General features: G+C 36.5%; 2 protein-coding genes across 3 annotated transcripts; both read left to right on the top strand.

Annotated features, from left to right (window-relative positions):
• The first annotated feature begins 1,172 nt into the window (after positions 1-1,172).
• On the top strand, positions 1,173-4,684 carry LOC106162633 (uncharacterized). Its single transcript, XM_013539975.2, has 6 exons — positions 1,173-1,498; positions 2,419-2,529; positions 2,826-2,919; positions 3,169-3,372; positions 3,621-3,760; positions 4,088-4,684. The coding sequence occupies exons 1-6, from the start codon at positions 1,313-1,315 to the stop codon at positions 4,142-4,144; spliced, it is 792 nt and encodes a 263-aa protein (XP_013395429.2). The 5' UTR covers positions 1,173-1,312; the 3' UTR covers positions 4,145-4,684.
• Positions 4,685-5,863: 1,179 nt separating this feature from the next.
• On the top strand, positions 5,864-18,011 carry LOC106177897 (sodium- and chloride-dependent neutral and basic amino acid transporter B(0+)-like). 2 transcript variants are annotated; one of them, XM_086999926.1, is made up of 16 exons: positions 5,864-6,090; positions 7,409-7,456; positions 10,228-10,396; positions 10,964-11,095; positions 11,650-11,814; positions 12,116-12,287; positions 12,693-12,831; positions 13,151-13,392; positions 13,669-13,793; positions 13,988-14,100; positions 14,347-14,475; positions 15,019-15,118; positions 15,367-15,488; positions 15,648-15,815; positions 16,160-16,300; positions 16,740-18,011. In XM_086999926.1, the coding sequence occupies exons 1-16, from the start codon at positions 5,977-5,979 to the stop codon at positions 16,791-16,793; spliced, it is 2,133 nt and encodes a 710-aa protein (XP_086856052.1). In that variant the 5' UTR covers positions 5,864-5,976; the 3' UTR covers positions 16,794-18,011. The 2 variants fall into 2 exon arrangements, with proteins under 2 accessions (XP_086856052.1, XP_086856053.1); XM_086999927.1 differs by lacking the exon at positions 5,864-6,090 and adding an exon at positions 6,215-6,247.
• The last annotated feature ends 1,098 nt before the right edge of the window (positions 18,012-19,109 follow it).

Raw genomic sequence — 19,109 nt, 5'->3', positions numbered from 1 at the left:
ATAAATAAATAAATAAATAAATAAATAAATAAACAATTCATTTTTCTGCGTGAATATTCCAAGAACAGCTGCCATGGCAGCAGTTAAGTACTGTTTCTGTTTTTCTGAACTGCTACCTAATGGAAAAAGTGCTTCTTATAATATTTTCCATCATTATAATAATCATCAGTTATGTTCAATTTGCGGGAAAATCCTATATCGCATCAGTAAAGCTGAAAACATATATTTCGGGTGTCTTTAACACGGACTTAGTAATTGCCAATATGGCTTATTGGTCCAAACCAGGCTTCAAGTCCTTATTTCTTCAACGGGTTTGGAAATTGTAATAGATACAAGCATGGGCATATTATCACTTCCAGTAATTTCTTGGCATGGATAGGATTAATGGATGCTTAGCTATTCAAACTTGAACACTTCATCCATCAGCTTGCACATGAGTCTATTGCCGATGCAGTGCATTCTAAAAAAGGATTTGTTTTTTGGCAGGGGAGAGGAGGGGATGCTCTCAAATAAGATCCACTGGGCATAGTCTTAACTATTAAGACAACTCCCAGTAGACCAAACAGTGCCGTAGATTTTTTATACCAAAACTTTTTGTATGGAAAAATCCACGGCACTGTTCAGTCTCCAATTAAGCGGTACAAGATCAAAATGTAGAACAAATTAAACCTTATTGCACGATAATGTGTCTTAAGACCTCTGAATTAAAAAGCTCGGATTTTAATTGTGAATCGAACAAAAAACGATAAAAATTATTTTCATTCTTTTTTTGTATATTTGATTTTTAAAATATCTTTTAATTTAGTATGCAATCCAATATAAGGATTTAATTAGATTAAGATCATTTCACTGGCATCAAGGTATTTTACGGCTGTAGCAAGATTATATCTACACATGTCATATGTGTGTCATGTGTGCTAAGTTGACACTGAATCATTACCCAAAGTTGCCGCAGGGGAGATCAAAATATAAAATGAAAAAAGACAGCGCATCATGACCTGTCTTCCAATTTCAATATAAGGGGCTTGTTAATTAATTGTGCAAAGAACGTAATTACATAGATTATTCAAATCGACAAACATTTGTCCCAATTGTGCTATTGATAGCGCATTAGTAAGTATAAAAAGTGTTTGTCAGTATTATTTGGCCAAAGGGGACATTTTGACAAAGTATAAACGATCACGAGAGATCACGAGGATACAGAGCTCAGGTTTTCTCCATATATAAAGCGATCATCTGGCCGTCTAGAAGTATAAACTATTTCTACAGAAATAAGAAACGTACTGCAATTGTGTGGCTGTAATTTATCAGCATGTTCAGTAAGGCACTTTTCCTCGCCATGATTCTGGCCGTGGCACTTGCCAAGAAAAAGAGCCCAAAGCATTCTCACGTAACGCCTTTTCCCGATGGACCGGCCGTACGTTGTCTCACTGTGCCCGATCAGATAGAATACAGGATGGACGTTATATACCAGGAAACGGACACAATCAGCTTTCAGGTAGGGCGCCAAAAATTATATAGAAAGCCTAATTGTGTTTACCCGCAAAAAAATCACCGTTTCTATATGTACATGTATTCGTAGCATGTATACCAATACTAGTGTTTCTACTTCTGTAATTCGTGGTTATACATGAGAACTATTTATCTGTGGGTCTTGTTTTTCTTTGTAAGTTTTCCATTTCTTGCATTGGCGAACAGATATTATTTCAACTCAGTTGCAAAATTGGTGACAGTTGAGCCGTTTGATCATGGTACATGTACCAAACAACAAGCTTTACTGGAATTCTGCTAGAGAGTCAAAATCGATAGCTGGAAAGTATGGTCTCATTTATTTTCTGTATAGTACTTCTACCGAGAGAAGTTCTTCCAAAACCTCTGAAATATGAGATATGAGGCTCAACTGTACAGAGAAATCATCAGATTGGAGGAAGGTCTCCACCCAAGAAACTACAGGACGTTTCTGTACTAAAAATCAGATTAATGATATAAAAGCTATGGAATGATTAGTTTCAAGGGTCATACCATGTAGTTGTATTAGGTAAAAGATTTTAAGGAATTATGATGGATAGTTTTTGAGAATTTGCAATAAAAAGTTCATTGCGTATGTATTATTCAAACGATATATATTTTAACATTTATGTTGTCACAAGTAAGAAATGAGCGCGACAATTTTATTCAAATTTTTAGTGGCCTTTTTGTTACAATTTTTTTTCGCAAAATTCAAATTCCACATTTTGCATAAAAAAAACCGTAGCCATGACACCTTTCAACATTAATTTGAAGTCTGTAACGCAAATGTGAAGTTTTAGGACATTACATAATTATTGTATTTAAGACCACACTTGCAGCTAGTTATAAGAAGCAACTCACATTTGCTCACCAGTTGTCTTCCATAAGAAAGAATAATCTAATCTCCAGGCGGAGTATCATGTCGCCGTGGATGTCAGAAACTCCAAGGTGTGCACCCTGGTCACAAAGGTGGAGGATGGCGTCACCACAGTTCTGACCACTGTCATAGATTACAACACGGTAAGTTAACTTTTTCATCTAGATTCGTTATCTCCACATTTGTTAACGAGTGACTGGTTGCAAGTGGGTGTGGTAGAACTTAGGTCCCTGACTCATGCAGGGGCTGTGGGTGTGGGGGGTGCGCTACTTGGACATCATGTCTACCTATCTATCTATCTATCTAAAATAAATAATTATTTCCCATCTATATCAAAACTGACTATTTCGTTTTTATAAAAAAGGGGGGATAGTGTGACATTACATTCTCATGATTTTTTACTTATCATTCAATTTCATTTTTTCGTGATTATTTCTAGGGTAACACAACCGTCATAGATGAGGATGGTTTATGTACGTATTCCGCCAACGACCCTGGTGCAGATTTGCGTGACGACTGGCTTTGCATTCCAGGTATATCCCTCTTCCTTTTTTGTAATACACACAGACCTTTGATAAATATCCTATTTTAGTATTGCCATAAAATTATTCAGTTTCTAGGGTGCTTGTTGCGTAATACCCGAGCTGAATGTATGCAGTATCTATTTGGGGATTAGACGACAAGGTTTTAAGTAGGTCGCCATATTTGATCCGCGGACAAGTTAGTTGCGGCCTTCTGGTTTCGTTAACGTATTTTGTTATTCTCTATTCTCGCTATGCCAGATACCGCCGTATGTGGAGACGCAGTGGATATCGGGCGTATAGTAGGACCCAAACCCGGACCTGGACCCAGACCCCGACCAAACTCGGTGGAGTGTGTTGACGCGGAAGAGAACATGGCGTATTCGGCAAATCGCACGTATTACGTGCGGCAGCCGGGAGGTTTCCTTGTCATGGACACCATGTTTGGATATCTCAACGATACATGTGAGACATCAATTCATTTGCTGTTGTTTAATTTGATCCTGAACTGTATCGGTTCCATCAAAAACTGGCCAGTTTATAACTATTGACAATCGTCCTGACCATCTAAGTTTGCAGTCTGGTGATTTTTCTGTATGTCCATTTGTTAATTGTTTGATGGATTGTTTTTCATTATTTTCATTTTGGAATTCTCGTATTATCCAGTTCTGGGGCTCAATTGTCTTTTATTGACGCAAAAAAATTTTTTTCAGCTAATTCGACTCACACAGTGACCAGCAGCAGGGTTTTCCACGACTATCGGTGGCCCATTTCGGATCCTAGCATATGCATGGTTCCAGCTGGTTGCACATCCGCCGAATCCAAATCCTCAACAACTTTGTATTTCCAAAAGGTAATTACAGCACTGTTGATCATTTTGATGCTTCAAAAGAAGTAAAAACAACGTCAGTGTAGTGTTGCATCTTTATTTTTGCTTGATCAAAAGAATTAAGACGTAAGTGACACGGAATGTTGCTTTCGTCTTTTGCTGGACTTCACAATGACTAATGGTACGCAGTCCATTTGACAAAAGAATTGCCGTCAGTACAGTCATTTAAAAAAAAAACATTATATGCGATATTATATTGCCATAAAATTAAATTGTGATTGTAATCGTATTGCTGTAAACTTTAAGTTGTGATAATTCCTGGGTAGGACTAAAGTTTTTTTTTTTTTTCAGACTGTAATTGACAATGCACGATTTGCAAGAAAAATGCCCTGGAAGAAGCAATTTTAAGTTTCTACTTGCAAGAGTACATCAAGATAACGAAATTCACCACCACTGACGAGAAAGGACTATGAATGACTATTATAATAAAAAAACTCATTTATTCTAACTCTATTCGTCCTCTACAATAGTAGTAAGAAATCTGTTCATCGATTATGGCCGCGAAAAAAATTCTCAACCAGTTGAAACTGAAAAATGTGCAAAGTGATTTGTCCGTTCTTATGAAAGTGCTCCGTAGACAAAATATTCGCAAATGATACGAAATGAAAATCATCGCAACACTACTGCCGCAAGGGTTGTTCTTTATCAAAAAACGCTCTTTTTCAATACTGCTGTATTGTCAGACATCAAGGTTATTAGCCGTTCAAGGCAGGTTGAAAACACGTTATTTACAATGAATTACAAAAAAGGTAGTTTAAATAACAATTAAAGATTTTTGTGTAAACGAATAAGACATTTTACTACTTGCGAAAAGTCCTGCAAGCAATGCATTGAAATATTGCAAAGTTCACAGTATTCTCTATTTATGCGTATAAATTTATGAAGACCGTTTTTGTGTAAAAAAAAAAAAATATATATATATATATATATATATATATATATATATATATATATATATATATATATATATATATATATGCAAGTGGTTGTAATGTTGTAAGGAAGGGGTTTTGGAACTACAATCAGAAAGTGCCCAAAAGATGTTCAAATTCATTTCGTACCAATTGCAAATATTTTCTATTTTGCATCTATAAAACAATGACTCCCATAACCTGTCTATTCACTTGTACCAGCATTTGGTACATGTGTATATGATAGGCCTTTAAAATAAATAGCATTACCCGAAATGTATTTTTAATTTTTTTCTCTTTTGCTTCACCAATTTTTTTAATCCTCCTCGTTCCCTGCACATCTGTCATTTGAATAATCATGTTATACAGTCGTTTTGATACTTTCATTCATTGCCTTTGCCGGATTAATCCCTTTTCATGTTATTCATTTGCCTGTTACATTTCTCATTGACATGTATTAACCAAGTGATAGATTAGAATGTTCCATAAAACGATTTTAATTTTAATCATTTTATTTTGAGAAATAAATCAAAGGTACACAGAGAAAAAAAGAAGAACGGTTTTTAGTCCTATTGCTTTACTTTTACTTTGCCTTTTAAATATTCTCTGTAGCTGGCCTGAAATTTGAGAAAATGGCAAAACCCCAAATGAGCCTTTAAAAAAGTGCAAATTTCTTTCGACGGAAGTTCAATATTTAATACACAGTGTAATGAAACGAAAAGTACCATTCCTCCACTTGTACTTTGTTATGAAATGTGCCGAATATAAGAAAAGGTAAAGTAAAAATGTGAAGCTTGCAAGCTTACAAGAAACGCGAGTTCGCGGATATCATTTCGCTCTTTCTACTACCGGTATCATGTGTTAATGTCAAATGTAGTAAATCTCTGTTTGGTCGGGAAATGCAGTCTGCTTAATCATATAAATAGTAAGATAAACACTTAGTAGATTTCGCATACTTGGGCTTCTTTTCGTTGAAATGTAAGCCCCGAGTAGCACTCGATCGATCGCGTATTTGCATATGAACACAGAGCTAGGTGTGTAAACGGTGACGGCAAAAGGTAGCTTTCCCACCAATAATAACCAACGCCCATGTGACCAAAGTCTCTTTTGTGATTTAAATGCTTGAGTAACAATGGGTATTAGAGCAAATATTTCGCCACAGGAGCGCTCCCTGTCAGTCGTTTACCGACCTTTCCCAATTATAGCAAACAGGTAATGCACAGTTGCTGAACACGGACTCTGAATTGTACAGGGAGAGGGAAACCCGCCATGTCGGAAAATAAGAAACCCGAAGAGTTGAAGTCAAAAGTGAGCGATCTGCAGGATTCAGTTGACAGGCTAGAGAGTCAGCTTGACACTTATCTGCGAGGGCAAACACCACAGGTAAAATAAAGAACTGCACCAATCACACAGCGACTCAGACTATTTGCATATGTCTGGGGACGTTCATTTATGATGTAAATGTTGACTTTTATGAATCTTTTTAATTCTAAGCAAAATTGAGAATTTGAGTTAAAGCACAATGTCGTCCGATGAAAAAGTGAGTATTATGGAGTATCGTGTATAGTGTTACACCGAGATAACCAACGATTGGGTGTGGTCCTTCTTAATCATTGGGAAGTTATATCAATGGGCGGAAACTTGACCAAAGATTCTAATACTATAACAGTCGGGGAATATGTAATGTACCACGCTCTTTAGAGAGAAAATGTATGTTCTATGAAATTATTTCGTGCTGGCAGGACGCGGAGTTACTAATTTTAAAGTCTACGAGAAAATTAGTTGGTGAGTGGAGCAAACATGGCTACCTTGGGTATTCAATATCTTTGGAGTGTATGCCGCCTTTTGTTAGGGTGAGCCATTGTTATTTTCCGCAGTCATGCACAGCGCGTATACAATGCCAGTGAAATGTGGCTTGGACTGGTTTTGAGTGTGATCATCTGCAGTCATCGTAACATCATATAACGACACCTTGCTGCGACACGTTTGCAGTACCGGGGTACATGCTAAAATATCTCGTCAAAGTTTGTCGCCTTTTTACTTTTTGTTGAAAGGCATTTAAAACCTACCTGACATTCTAACTCAATTACAGGTATCCAGATTAGACTGCATAGTCATCGTTTATGAATTTTACGATAATTATGTTATCCACGGCAAATTTTGTCGTTGGAATCTCCAGTGATTAAAGTTCATCAGAAAAAGAAAAAAAGACTTGGCCTCTTACCCTGTGAAAGGTGCCAAAGGGCGTGTCCTGGCGCGAGTGAAAGTGACTCATTTGCATACAACAATAACGCGGCCATTAACTCATTGATCGCATAAATTGTAAACTTATTAATATGATTGAATCCCAATTGGTTTTTTAACGAAATTAAAACCATTTAATAACTGTGTTTGCACTTAAGGTTCCGGAATAGTGACTTTATGATGACTCTGTAGTAATTTGTCACTTGAACTGAAGTTAGTAATTACAAACTGTGAAGCAACACATGTGATTGTTGAGGTACATACCATAGCAACCAGTGCAATTAATTTGTGTGGTCATTCAACGATGAACATCTTCAGAATAAAATGGCCTTTGAGTGATTAAGGTTTCGAATGCTTGCACATTTATAAATGACAATACAACACTAAAATGTAAAACATCTCCCTACTGCAACACTTTCAATTCATGTTTTCACTTCACGGTTATTTCTTTTCTCAGCCTCAGAATGTCGTTTTCATAGATGGGAAGAAAAGGAAACATGAGCAGGTAAGTGCATGATTGCCTAAATGAGCTGTTTATGTTACGATACATAAGTGTCAAATTTCTTCCTTGGGGTATACAGTAGTATAGATATCTTGCCAGTAAGCATATATAAATTAACATGACAGAAAATAATTTTCAGCAAAGGGCTTTTATTTATACTTTACACTTACCACACTTGGCCTATCGTCTGTCTGACCGAGCCTACTGTTTGCATGCAAAAGTTTTAATTACTCATGTATTAATTACTCAATGGATGAATAGAAAGACTGTGCGAGTAGTTCACCGGAAAGAAAGAGCGCGGGGAATTATGTCCATACAGAGTACTGTTGATCATTCTTGATCCTTTTCCTGATTACGGTTTTGCGCTTCTTTTATATCATATATGGTACCGGTATGTAACACGTCTATTCAGCACGCCAGCGTGGGACGTAGCACTCTGAATATAACTCACCGGGTGTGTCCGCCATACACCGGCTTTTATATATTATAGACCTCTTTCTTTGAAGGGTCGCAAACCATAATCCCTCAGTCACAATGAACCGCGCCCTTTTATTCATATTGATAACCACCCCGTGGCACCTTCTCAGTCCTAACCAACTGTAATACAGTATCATTAAATTGGGACGTTTTAGCATTTCTTAGAAAAATGACAAAGTCTTCGCCGACAAGCTGTGAAATTCATAACTTTGTCACTTTCATTTTCTATATTGATATGCAGCTGCCCTATGGCCTATAGTCTACTACCATGTTATGGGAAGCAAAAATAAATTGTATTTGCCGATGAAATATAAGGGGTGCAAGGGCTTTTGGTTCCGTTTGATTAGGTTACATATGTTGTTTAAAGAAACATTACCTTAAAGGGTGCTTCACATTTGGCTTATGTACCCAAATCCCAACTTTTGACATTAGTATCAGAAATGTATTTGGATTTTTGTAGTTGCTCCTTTTGTGTCAAGATCTTAACAATCGTCCTGATGCATTTCTTAAGAAGAATATATTAGGGGTATTTCACTGAATAAAACTGAAATTGATAGGTAAACGTCTTACCATTACAATATTGCAATAGACCCTGATATTTTCCACAAAATGTACTCATTATACAATAGGCTGCATGTTTTTTTCATGTAAGGCTGCTTCGCCATGTTTGTTTAGAAATTAGGTTGGCCTTTAAAAATCATATGTTACCCAACATGATCTGATTCGGTTTTTGACTACATATGTCTTGCGAGTACGATTGAACATAACGGAGGGATGTCGTAGCTAGGGAACAACAGAGTCAGGGCACTACTATTTATTTGTACATTGTACCCCTGAAGGCTCCAAACTTAATATAGATATAATGTTATATCTATATTATGCGTGGGAAAACCAGTTAGCTTGGGCAGACCTCTCAGGTGTCATGTTTTCTTTTACCCTTTTTTGTGATGTTTAAGGCGATTAAGGCGACGGCCCGTGGAAAATAGAGCAGAGATGTTTTTTGAAATCTCACACGACTCAAATGCCATGCACGTTTATATTTTATTTTAGCCAGAGGTTCAAAGTTTAGACCTAGAGATGTTGCGTTTTCACGCCCCGTATGGAGTGAGCAAGGTAGACAAGGTGTATGGATGCCAGTTCCCCGTGTCCTCGTTTTGCGCTGTTTTCTTTCTCTTGTTGCAGATTTAGTGCAGTCTTACAATATCCCATACCTGCTGTGCTCCATTGCTTTATAATATAGAAATAATATGAAATGATAAGTTGCTGTATAAATACACTACCCTTGCTTTATTTGTCCCAATCTATTGAAGCATTGACCGTGATGCAATACTATAGTGACTTAGTAGGCATACTGTAGGCTACACTGGTAGATATGCGCTGTTGTATCTAAAACGCAATCAACACCGTACAAACTTGGAAAATGTACTATCTGACTTCATCACACATACCGATCTAATGCCTGAATTCGGGTGGGGGGGGGGGAGGGGTAGAATTCTAGGGCAAGTTTTAAGGGACTCAACGGGACATGAAGTCAGTCACACTATTTTTAGTACTTGTTAGTACGGTTTTGACCTTACCCAATGAATATACCTTAGTTGGCTGTAGTAATATGTGTAAAACTTTGAAATTCTGGGCAGCGAAAACCCTTTTTTAGCAATTAATTCTATAGAAACTGATATACGTTATTGCGGTATGTACAGTTTGGAAAGAAGTGCTCGTATAGACCATTTGTTATCGTCTGAATTTCCGTAGATCATATTGCTTTGTCTTCCCTGTGATATTGCTTAACCACGTGGCATTGTAAACCTTACTGTATTTTGAAGACCTATGGTGCATTTTTGCTTCCGTTACTTGCTTTAGTTGATACTCGTATTCGATAGATGCAGGTATATCCGGAGAAAATGAGCTTTCTATGGGTGCTTCCAAGAAGACTAAACAATCTAAACTGTCAAGCTTGATTTTCGAAAAAATAAAGGTGTCATATTTCTTGGAAGATATTTTTATATTATACTTCGAAATGGCACTTAATTAAGAATTCACCTTAAAAGTTTATGGTTAACCTAAAAAAAATTTGTACTAAACCAAATGGTGGTGTCGCTCGAACCTAAGATTCGTTTGATTACATCCCAACTACAGTCGCAGTTCTATGAAAGTAGGCCTAATACATTAGCTTTCTTTAACATATAGGTATTTATTTTGCAAACCCATATACATAACAGTGCAAACCGATGAAGATAATCTAATCACTACCACTGAAGCAAAGTTCTGTAAAAAAGAATATATAAATCATTTTTCAGGCTGCTTCAATAATTGAAGAAGACAGAAAGCTTGACTTCACTAAAGATGAAAACGAAGAACGTGGAAATTGGTCAGGGAAAGCGGACTTTCTTTTGGCCTGTCTAGGCTATGCTGTTGGTTTGGGGAACGTCTGGCGGTTCCCATACCTTTGCTATAGAAATGGAGGAGGTAAGTGTGAAGAATTGCAACATGAAATATCTCTTTCAGTAAGAAATCCAGGAAGTGAAATCACTGATTTACATCTCCATATACGGTTATCTTTACATGTGTGTCTTAACTGATAAAATTCTATTTATAAAATCTGATTAAAAGTGTTTAGAGCTACTCTTACTCATTAACTTGTAATATATATACATCATCCGTTCTGAAATGGCAAAGGCAATTTTTTGGTAAAATAAAGCCAGTTTTGAGATTAATAACCTTTATATATATATATATGAGGCTTTAATAAGTGATATTTAAGACAGCTAAAACTATATTGTACGTAGAACGAAACATCAAATTTCGATATAAAAACTCTTAACTTGAGATTGTTGCTTGTCTATTTTGTTGGATAATCCAAAAACTAAAAAAGTGCTGGTTTGGGAATGGTGGTTGATTGGGAATAGTAAAGTTGATATTGGCTTAAAAGAAAAGTATCGTATACACAAAGGCCGCTTTTATGAACTTTGCATTGCCCCTATACTTTCTGGTAATGAAATATTGCAGCATTTTTTTTTTCTCTTTTCTTTACAGCTGTGTTCTTCATCCCCTACTGCATCATGTTATTTCTGGTGGGTATGCCAATATTTTTTCTGGAGTTATCACTTGGTCAGTTCACAAGCAGCGGACCCTTAACGTGTTGGAAATTTGCACCAATGTTTACAGGTAAGACGAGTATGTTCCGTCACAATTTTATGAATCCTGGATGTCGGAAATCGACAATTCAATATTTTTACATTGTACAAGATTTCGATACAACAAAATGCAACAAACGAAAATTTTGCCGTCTTCAGTAATTATCTAGCCCTTATCAAACAACACTCAAACGGATTTAACACTCAAAATACATTTTAAATATGTTTAAGACCATCTTACATGTGCGACGTACACTGTACCAGAATTCCACCCTTGCTTCAAATATCTTTAAAATTTTGTAAAAGTATGTATTATCAAAAATGATTTAACAAAAATCTGTTAGATATAAGCACAGGTTGTCTAAAGAGAATTCGGCAAATCCCAATATATTAACACGATAGGGTGACAAAACTGATGACTGCGATGGTATCTAAAACTGAATATACGTTCAAACTTATAGTGCAATGAGTTAAGGTTAATCTAACAATGGTAAAATGTTGCTTTACACATCTGAATCGTCATGCTATTTTACACTATCATTATGTTTCATAGATTATTTTTCATGTGCAAATCTTTATATTCAGGTCTTGGTGTTGGGATGGTGATCGTGTCGGCGTTGGTTGCTATATATTACAACATGATCATCGCCTGGTCGCTCTATTATCTGTTTGCGTCTATCATCTCCATCCCGACCGGGACGCTGCCCTGGGCCGGCGCCGGTGGATGTGGGAACTGGTGGAACTCGGATTGTGAGTTAAACAATATTTTTGTAAAATATCCCAAGAACTGCTTCATTTAGAATTAGGTATAGGTTTTTTATTCGCGCATTTGTTTGCAAAACCGGCTTTGTATGTATGTTTGCGTGTGAGTGTGATAGCTCGAGCGCGTTCGCGCGTGTGGTTATGCATGGGTGTCTGTGCTGTGGAGGAAAGGTACTTGCTTTACAATCTTTTATTTTTTCTGGTATATCAGCTCTCAGTTGTTCACACAAGCCCACTCGTTGCGGGTAAATATTCCGTTTAAATCAAGTATTTTTTTTTTCCTTTTTAGTTTGTGCGGAAACCTTGACGAACCTCACCTCCCACAATTGTTCAGCAATGTCACTTACAGAAAGTGCTAATGGCGTCTGTTATAATGGGTCGGTTGTTGCTGGTATCTGGAATTACACAAGAGCCAAGGAAAATAATATCAGTCCTCGACCAGCAGCAGAAGAATACTTATAGTAAGCTATATGTGCTTTGAACTATTGGATGCACAGAAAACGAGCTAATTGCGCGATATACTCAATGGAACTAATCTTAATCGCCTTTTTGTGTTTGCTTCAATCTCATCTTTTAACCTTTCACCCATTCATAACACTGTATACGAAGGTGTTTCCCCGATTCATAATTTCTCCTGGATAAAAAAGTTAACATGATGCCAAGAATTCTTCCTTCGAACGTCCAGAGTAAACCCATAAGCTAGTTCGTAATTACTTTTTCATACGCCGTCTTAAACATATAAGTCCACATTTAAATTTTATATAGTTCAAATGACATACCTGATCAAATGTTTAGGATTTTGGAATGGGCATGTCAAGATATTTTTGTCATTAATTAATAATGCAATTATTAATTTATCTCTGCAGTGGTCGCGTGTGGCGACTATACCAGAGCACTGGTCTGGATAATTTAGGAGAGCTGCACTGGGACCTGGCTGTATCGCTCCTGGGAGCCTGGGTTATTGTGGCTCTCAGTTTGATCAAGGGGATAAAGTCATCAGGAAAAGTGCGTAACAAATACTATTACATATAGATAATTTATCATATATTTAATTGTCAGTTATAGTCGTTTTGACTGGGAAAACCACTGTGTACAAGCGTCGAATCTAAATATCTATATTTCATTTTAAATAGATTTTATGAAAGTCTAGATACTCAGATCAAACTAAGAGATTTTAAAGAGTGGTTAGACTCAAGTTGTTCAAACGGTACGCGACTGTTTTTTATTATTATTTTAAAAAAAGAGTAGTTGAAACGCATGCAAAGGTAGTGTCTTAATAAACATCAAATGGAATTAACATCTTGAATCAATCGTTGTTTTTCAGGTTGTCTATTTCACCGCACTTTTTCCATATGTCGTCTTGGTCATTCTGTTTGTCCGCGGACTTCTCCTTGATGGTCACAGAGAAGGGATTGAGTTTTACATCATGCAGGCGAACCTTACCAAGTTGACTGAAGCAGCTGTCTGGAAAGATGCGGCTGTTCAGATCTTCTTCTCACTGTCAGCCTCATGGGGTGGGCTGATTACCCTCTCTAGCTATAATCGCTTCCATAATAACTGTCTGAGGTAAATGTTACAGTATTTATTTTAATATGGTGACTTATCCTATAGAGGATTGCTGATGTAAGACAAAGGATATTTTTACAAAAATAAAATAAATAAATAAATAAATAAATAAAATAAAATAAAATAAAATAAAATAAAATAAAATAAATTGAGGCAATTCTATTTAATGTAAGTGTTACTGTTTTTAAACAGAAAATTGCTCCAGAAAGAATATGTTCCACTGGCAAATATATTTCTCGCAAAATGTGATTTATTTTAATTTATTATCATTTTCAGAGACTCTTTGATTGTTTCCATCGGCAACTGTCTAACGAGTTTCTTTGCCGGCTTTGTCATCTTCTCCTACCTTGGTTTCCTGGCACGCGAGCTAAATTTGCCAGTTTCGGAGGTTGCTGACGGAGGTAAATGAATAAGCATCATTTCCCAGTGCAACGCAATTATTATTGGAAATTATCAATTATCAATAATCAAACACTTCCTTAGCACTGTCTTTGGGTGTCATCAAATTTCCTTTCTCTAAACAGTATGATCTTTGTTACTGCTAATATTTGGATGAGTGTATGTCCAGTAATTACTAGTGGATTGTTCAATACAGGTATCGGACTGGCATTTGTGGTATATCCACGAGCCGTTGCAACAATCGGCGCATCCCACTTTTGGTCCATCATCTTCTTCATCATGTTGATTACACTTGGCTTGGACAGCGAGGTACGTTTATACAGATGGTTTCATATTCATGATTACATAAGTAAAAGATTCACATTTTGACATTTTGTTTTAAGATGAACAGCATTATAGATAAACAGAAATAATAAGTAAAACGCTGGCTTTATGGTATTTTGCTTAAAACACGGGGGTGACATACAATAGAACATCGTCGCAAAGTATTAATAATATCCTCTTCTTGGAATTTTGCAAAACAAAATACTGATTTTTCAATTTATATATTCACAGTTTGCCTTAGTTGAAACCGTCACCACTTCTATCATGGACGTATGGACCAGTACTAGGAAGCACAAATGGGCCGTGGTCACGTGCGTTAGCATCATCTTGTACCTGCTTGGCCTCGTTATGTGCACGTCTGTAAGTTGGGAATCAAGCGTACTTTACTGTTAATAAATATCTGCAAAATTTATCCGCCTTTGTGACAAATGTGATAAAACAGTTATTCTTGACATAGACACAAAATGACAAGATGATGATCATACACTATTCAAATGTTGCGATCAACTATCCATGGGCCTTTTTCATAACCCAGTAATACATTACAGTTTGATGATGAGCTTGAAAAAAAGGGACCCACAAATATGTAGTTCCAGTAGGCAAAGTGTTGTTGAAATCGTATAACTAAACTCAGGGTGATATTTTTCATTTCCCGATAAAATAGTAACAAAATGCATGCAGGATAATTAACTTGACACAACAGATCGTATGGAAGCCTAAGAAAAAATGGTGTTAACAAGTTGAACCCAAACAAAGGCGGAAATGTCGAATGCTTACGTACCGGTAATACTCAAGAAATAACAAAATCAACAACCTGGTCTCATTGCTTGCTTGGAAATTAATAACCAACACAAATTGTTATATATGATGTAATTCGACAAAAACAACTGATAATTATTCCAGGGTGGAGCCTACTTACTACAGCTGGCGGATGAATATTCTGGGGGCTGGAACGTTCTTTTGATTGCTTTCTCGGAGTGCATAGCCATTGGCCTCGTATACGGTAACTTTTTAAAATCTAAGTTTTTTAAAAGTAATAATTTCAAACATATGAGTATATCAAATCATTTGTACTTCGGATTGACTTGAACCAAAACGCCAAAAATTACAACTCTAAGTTAAGGACTCTTTTGCCTAAGAAAACGACACAGTCTTACTGAGTTTTATTGCTCATTAAGACAAGACAATTAATTCTGCTCATACTGGCAGTTTATCCATTCACTACGCAAACAATGTGTTACTACTTTGTAGGCGTAAAGCGGTTCAGAGACGACATTTACGTGATGGTTGGAGAGATGCCTTGCTTCCCTTGGATGTGTTCCTGGTGGTGGTGGGCTGTCAACTGGTGTTTCTTCACTCCACTCCTTGTGGCTGTAAGTGAAATCATGGCACATGGCATAATAATTAGCACGTGTGATAATCAAAATAATCCGTATTAAAAATCGTATGTTGTAAATAAAAATTATGACAAATTTCCAAAGACCAAAGTGATGACCGAAATCTCTGAAACTGCTTTTGCTTCCACCTTTCAGTTTATTATGATCTTCTCCTGGATCAACTACAAGCCACTGTCATTTGGAACTTACGAGTATCCAGTGTGGGGTCTTGCACTCGGCTGGTTGATGACCATGGCGGTGGTGGTAGGCATCTTCATCCCATACATCTACCTGCTCATAGTGACACCTGGCGGCCTGTGGACTGTAAGTGTTCAAAACAACATTTCCCCTTCTATATTATCTTCTATATATGTTATGAATGCACTAGTATGTGGAACCGCTAATGTCTTCTTGTGGGACGTGGTTCCCTATGATAAAATAAAAGAAGTAAGATGAAGTGTTTTGTGTCCAAAATATTTTTTTACAAAAAAGTGTTTTGGTTAACTTAATCTTTCAAGTACTATTGGCATGTGCTATGATGCTATGATTGTATTTGTCAGTAGATCCAATTAGTAAAGCTACCAATGAAAATCACTAAATCTGACTCGCTACCAGTAGTTCAGATTTTTCATGAAGTCAATTCACTTTGTTTTTATCTTTATCCGCAGCGTATTGTAACCCTCGCCTCCCCGACAGTAGAATGGGGCCCTGCTCTACCTAAACACCGGCGCCTGGCAGCCAGGTTCCACCGTGCAATGATTATTGATCCATGGGATACTGGTGTAATGGGGAACGGCCTGGAAGTGAAAGTAAGTCTAATACCTAGCGTTCGAATATTCAGCATAATGGACCCAAGGGTAGGCCAATAATTGATAATTGATAGAGATATAAAACGTACATTATAACACACACACACACACACACACACACACACACACACACACACACACAAAAAAAAAAAAAAAAAAAAAAAAAAAAAAAAAGAGAAGAAAATAACACAAAGGTTATTTGATTCATTTGATCTACTGGGGATGTGTAAGGGATAATATGGCAATACCATGTGTGCATTTCGACCATTTATCCTTCTACATCTGTAAATAAGCAGTAGACTTCGTCAGTTATTTGTCCCCAATGAGGTACATGTAATACCGATCTTTCCCCTCAACCATGAGCACTCTATCTTTGTATGAATATCAATATTTCATCTCTGTGTACAGTTTTGTTCAGATTTGTCACGACTACCTTCAGGTGGATCCTGGTCCAGGTGTCCCAAACCCAGCTTACGAAGATGACAGGCTATGAATCTCGTGCAACGAACTAGAAAAAAAAAAACTGAGAATGAAGAGACACGTAAGGGGCGGATTGAGGCCGTATTCTGGGTCTTCAGGAAGACGGTCAGATATTCAAATATACACTGAGTTGTATCTATTTTTTTTCTGTCGGAAGACGGTCAAAAATGGAGAATGGATCAACAAAGATAATTTGGGAGACTGTCAGAAAAAAAGCTCTGGATCCGCCCCTGCCCGTGTAGTGCTTATAGTGTTATACTTCCACAAAAGCACAGCTGTTTATATCATCCAAAATATCAGACAAGAAATCAACCAGCCTATGCAATTATGGGAACAAGTATGAAGAAATCCTTGACATAAAGCCGAAGATGAGGATATCTTTTTCACAATTACATCTTCGCATGTAAATATGAATCTTATCATTATTTTGGTAAATGCAAAACGAGTCAATCCATAGATGTATATACATGTAGAAAATATTGGTATGTATTTAGGCACATTTTTATTACTTTGCAACTCGAGAATCTATTACTCGTAGCCATTCTTCCAATCTGAATAAATCCGTATCCTCATAATCTACCATCTTTTAGCCTCTCCTGTAAAATGGAAGGAGAGGGAGAGGAAGAAGTGAGCGCATGAGGATCTGATTTATCCAGGTTGCAGTTCTTCCACCTTTTTAGGAACGGGTTATCCTGAAGCAAGAACGTGTGCCTCAGTTTAGTTTAGCATGAATAGCTTACTCACAAAGCTTTGCAATAGGTGGATTATCACAAAAATATTGATATAATTATCTGGACATCTGAATTCGGTCCTGGGTTTAAATTGGTCTGCCTGTGTTGAGATTTATTCAAGTTGAAAGTATAATCTCAATTGTATTTATTGAAATAAGTTGTTAAAATTGGGGTCATCTTTCTGTTATAAGTTTACTGGTAGACCAGTCATTTTTTAAATTGAATATTTCCCTTTCTACCTTTCTGTCTTCTCTTTTTTGTTCTTTCTTTTTGAAGCGGGCCGTAAGAGGTCGCAAAGGCATTTTGAATTGTGATACGGTTAAAATGTGATTGATATTCGTGTTTCCGTTGGAGAAATTGCCAAATTCACGCAACATCCAATCTTATTATCTTATTGACCTTAATGTTTTACTAAATGTATTTTTATTGTTATACATTTCATACACATATACTTCTTTCAGTGATAAATAATAAAATTTAACAAAAAGGTTTTATTATTATGTACGTCGTCTTGTTTTTTTTTGTGCGGACTTAGTTTTAAGATAGGTCGTCATCAGAAGTGGATCAGTTATTATATATATATATATATATATATATATATATATATATATATAGAGAGAGAGAGAGAGAGAGAGAGAGAGAGAGAGAGAGAGAGAGAGAGAGAGAGAGGGGGGTTCTCAGCTTGTGCGCTTGCTCTCGATATTAAATCAAAATGAAAACTCTGCTGTGGCTCGTTTGGCCGATGTAAATAGGTTGTTAATCCCTTTCTTTCTAATGAAAAGAACTATGCTGTATAAAAAGACTGTCCTGGTCCCTTTTTTAAAATTTATTCCAGCTTTGACGATTAAAAAAGGGAAAGAATAAAATCCAATTTTTGCAGAAAAATAATGTTGTCTTTGGTACCTAAATACGAAAAGTCTACTTAATCTTTACGAAAGCGTTCTTTCTCTTGCCTGAGCATGGCTACATCAATCGTTTGTCTTATCCTATAAAATAGATTTAGCAGTGTAAATACACACGTATGGCTAACTTGAAGTAACGAAGTCGCATCCCACAGAAACGATTTTTTTCTCGACCAGACAGTCCTCATTGCGTTAGGTGAAGAAAACACATTCAGCAACCACTTCATCTTGAATTTTATCAACGTATTACGTTACTACATATTTTTGTATGGATATTTATTCATAATTTTGTTACTGGGTTTATGTAAGCAACGATGACTCAGTTAAGAAATACATGTAGGCCTATCCGAAAAATAAGAAGTAACACCAGAAAGCGTCATGGAATCTGCGCACGGGAATACTGGGGGTACATATGGTTTCCTCCTAGAATGTAACTCCTCGTGTAATTAAAAAGCTTATAATAGTATTAAAGAAAAATACTAAAATGAAGACAACTATGAAGTAGGGCCTATGTGTTTTCAAAAATCTCCTTAAATTCATTGCTTAGTTGATTTTGGGCGAAAAAGAGTTCTTACAAAAAGAACATCTTAACCCTGGTCTTTTTAAAAATAAAATCTCATTTTTGGGGGATAAAAAACAATTTATCCAATTAAACGTTTTCTAGGAATCTAATTTTGCACAGAGAAGGATTGGGGA

This window comes from Lingula anatina, chromosome 1 (assembly GCF_051362555.1).
Source record: "Lingula anatina isolate TDL-2025a chromosome 1, LinAna3.0, whole genome shotgun sequence".
NCBI classification, from domain to species: domain Eukaryota; kingdom Metazoa; phylum Brachiopoda; class Lingulata; order Lingulida; family Lingulidae; genus Lingula; species Lingula anatina.
This window is presented reverse-complemented; position numbering and strand designations above follow the sequence as displayed.

Bases quoted from the DNA above. Each gene is read 5' to 3' on its own strand.
- LOC106162633 (XM_013539975.2), top strand. From the start codon at position 1,313: ATGTTCAGTAAGGCACTTTTCCTCGCCATGATTCTGGCCGTGGCACTT. The intron at 1,499-2,418 runs GTAGGGCGCCAA...TCTAATCTCCAG, and splicing joins CGGACACAATCAGCTTTCAG to GCGGAGTATCATGTCGCCGT. The intron at 3,761-4,087 runs GTAATTACAGCA...TTTTTTTTTCAG, and splicing joins CAACTTTGTATTTCCAAAAG to ACTGTAATTGACAATGCACG.
- LOC106177897 (XM_086999926.1), top strand. From the start codon at position 5,977: ATGTCGGAAAATAAGAAACCCGAAGAGTTGAAGTCAAAAGTGAGCGAT. The intron at 12,288-12,692 runs GTAAGCTATATG...TTATCTCTGCAG, and splicing joins GCAGCAGAAGAATACTTATA to TGGTCGCGTGTGGCGACTAT. The intron at 14,476-15,018 runs GTAAGTTGGGAA...TAATTATTCCAG, and splicing joins GCCTCGTTATGTGCACGTCT to GGTGGAGCCTACTTACTACA.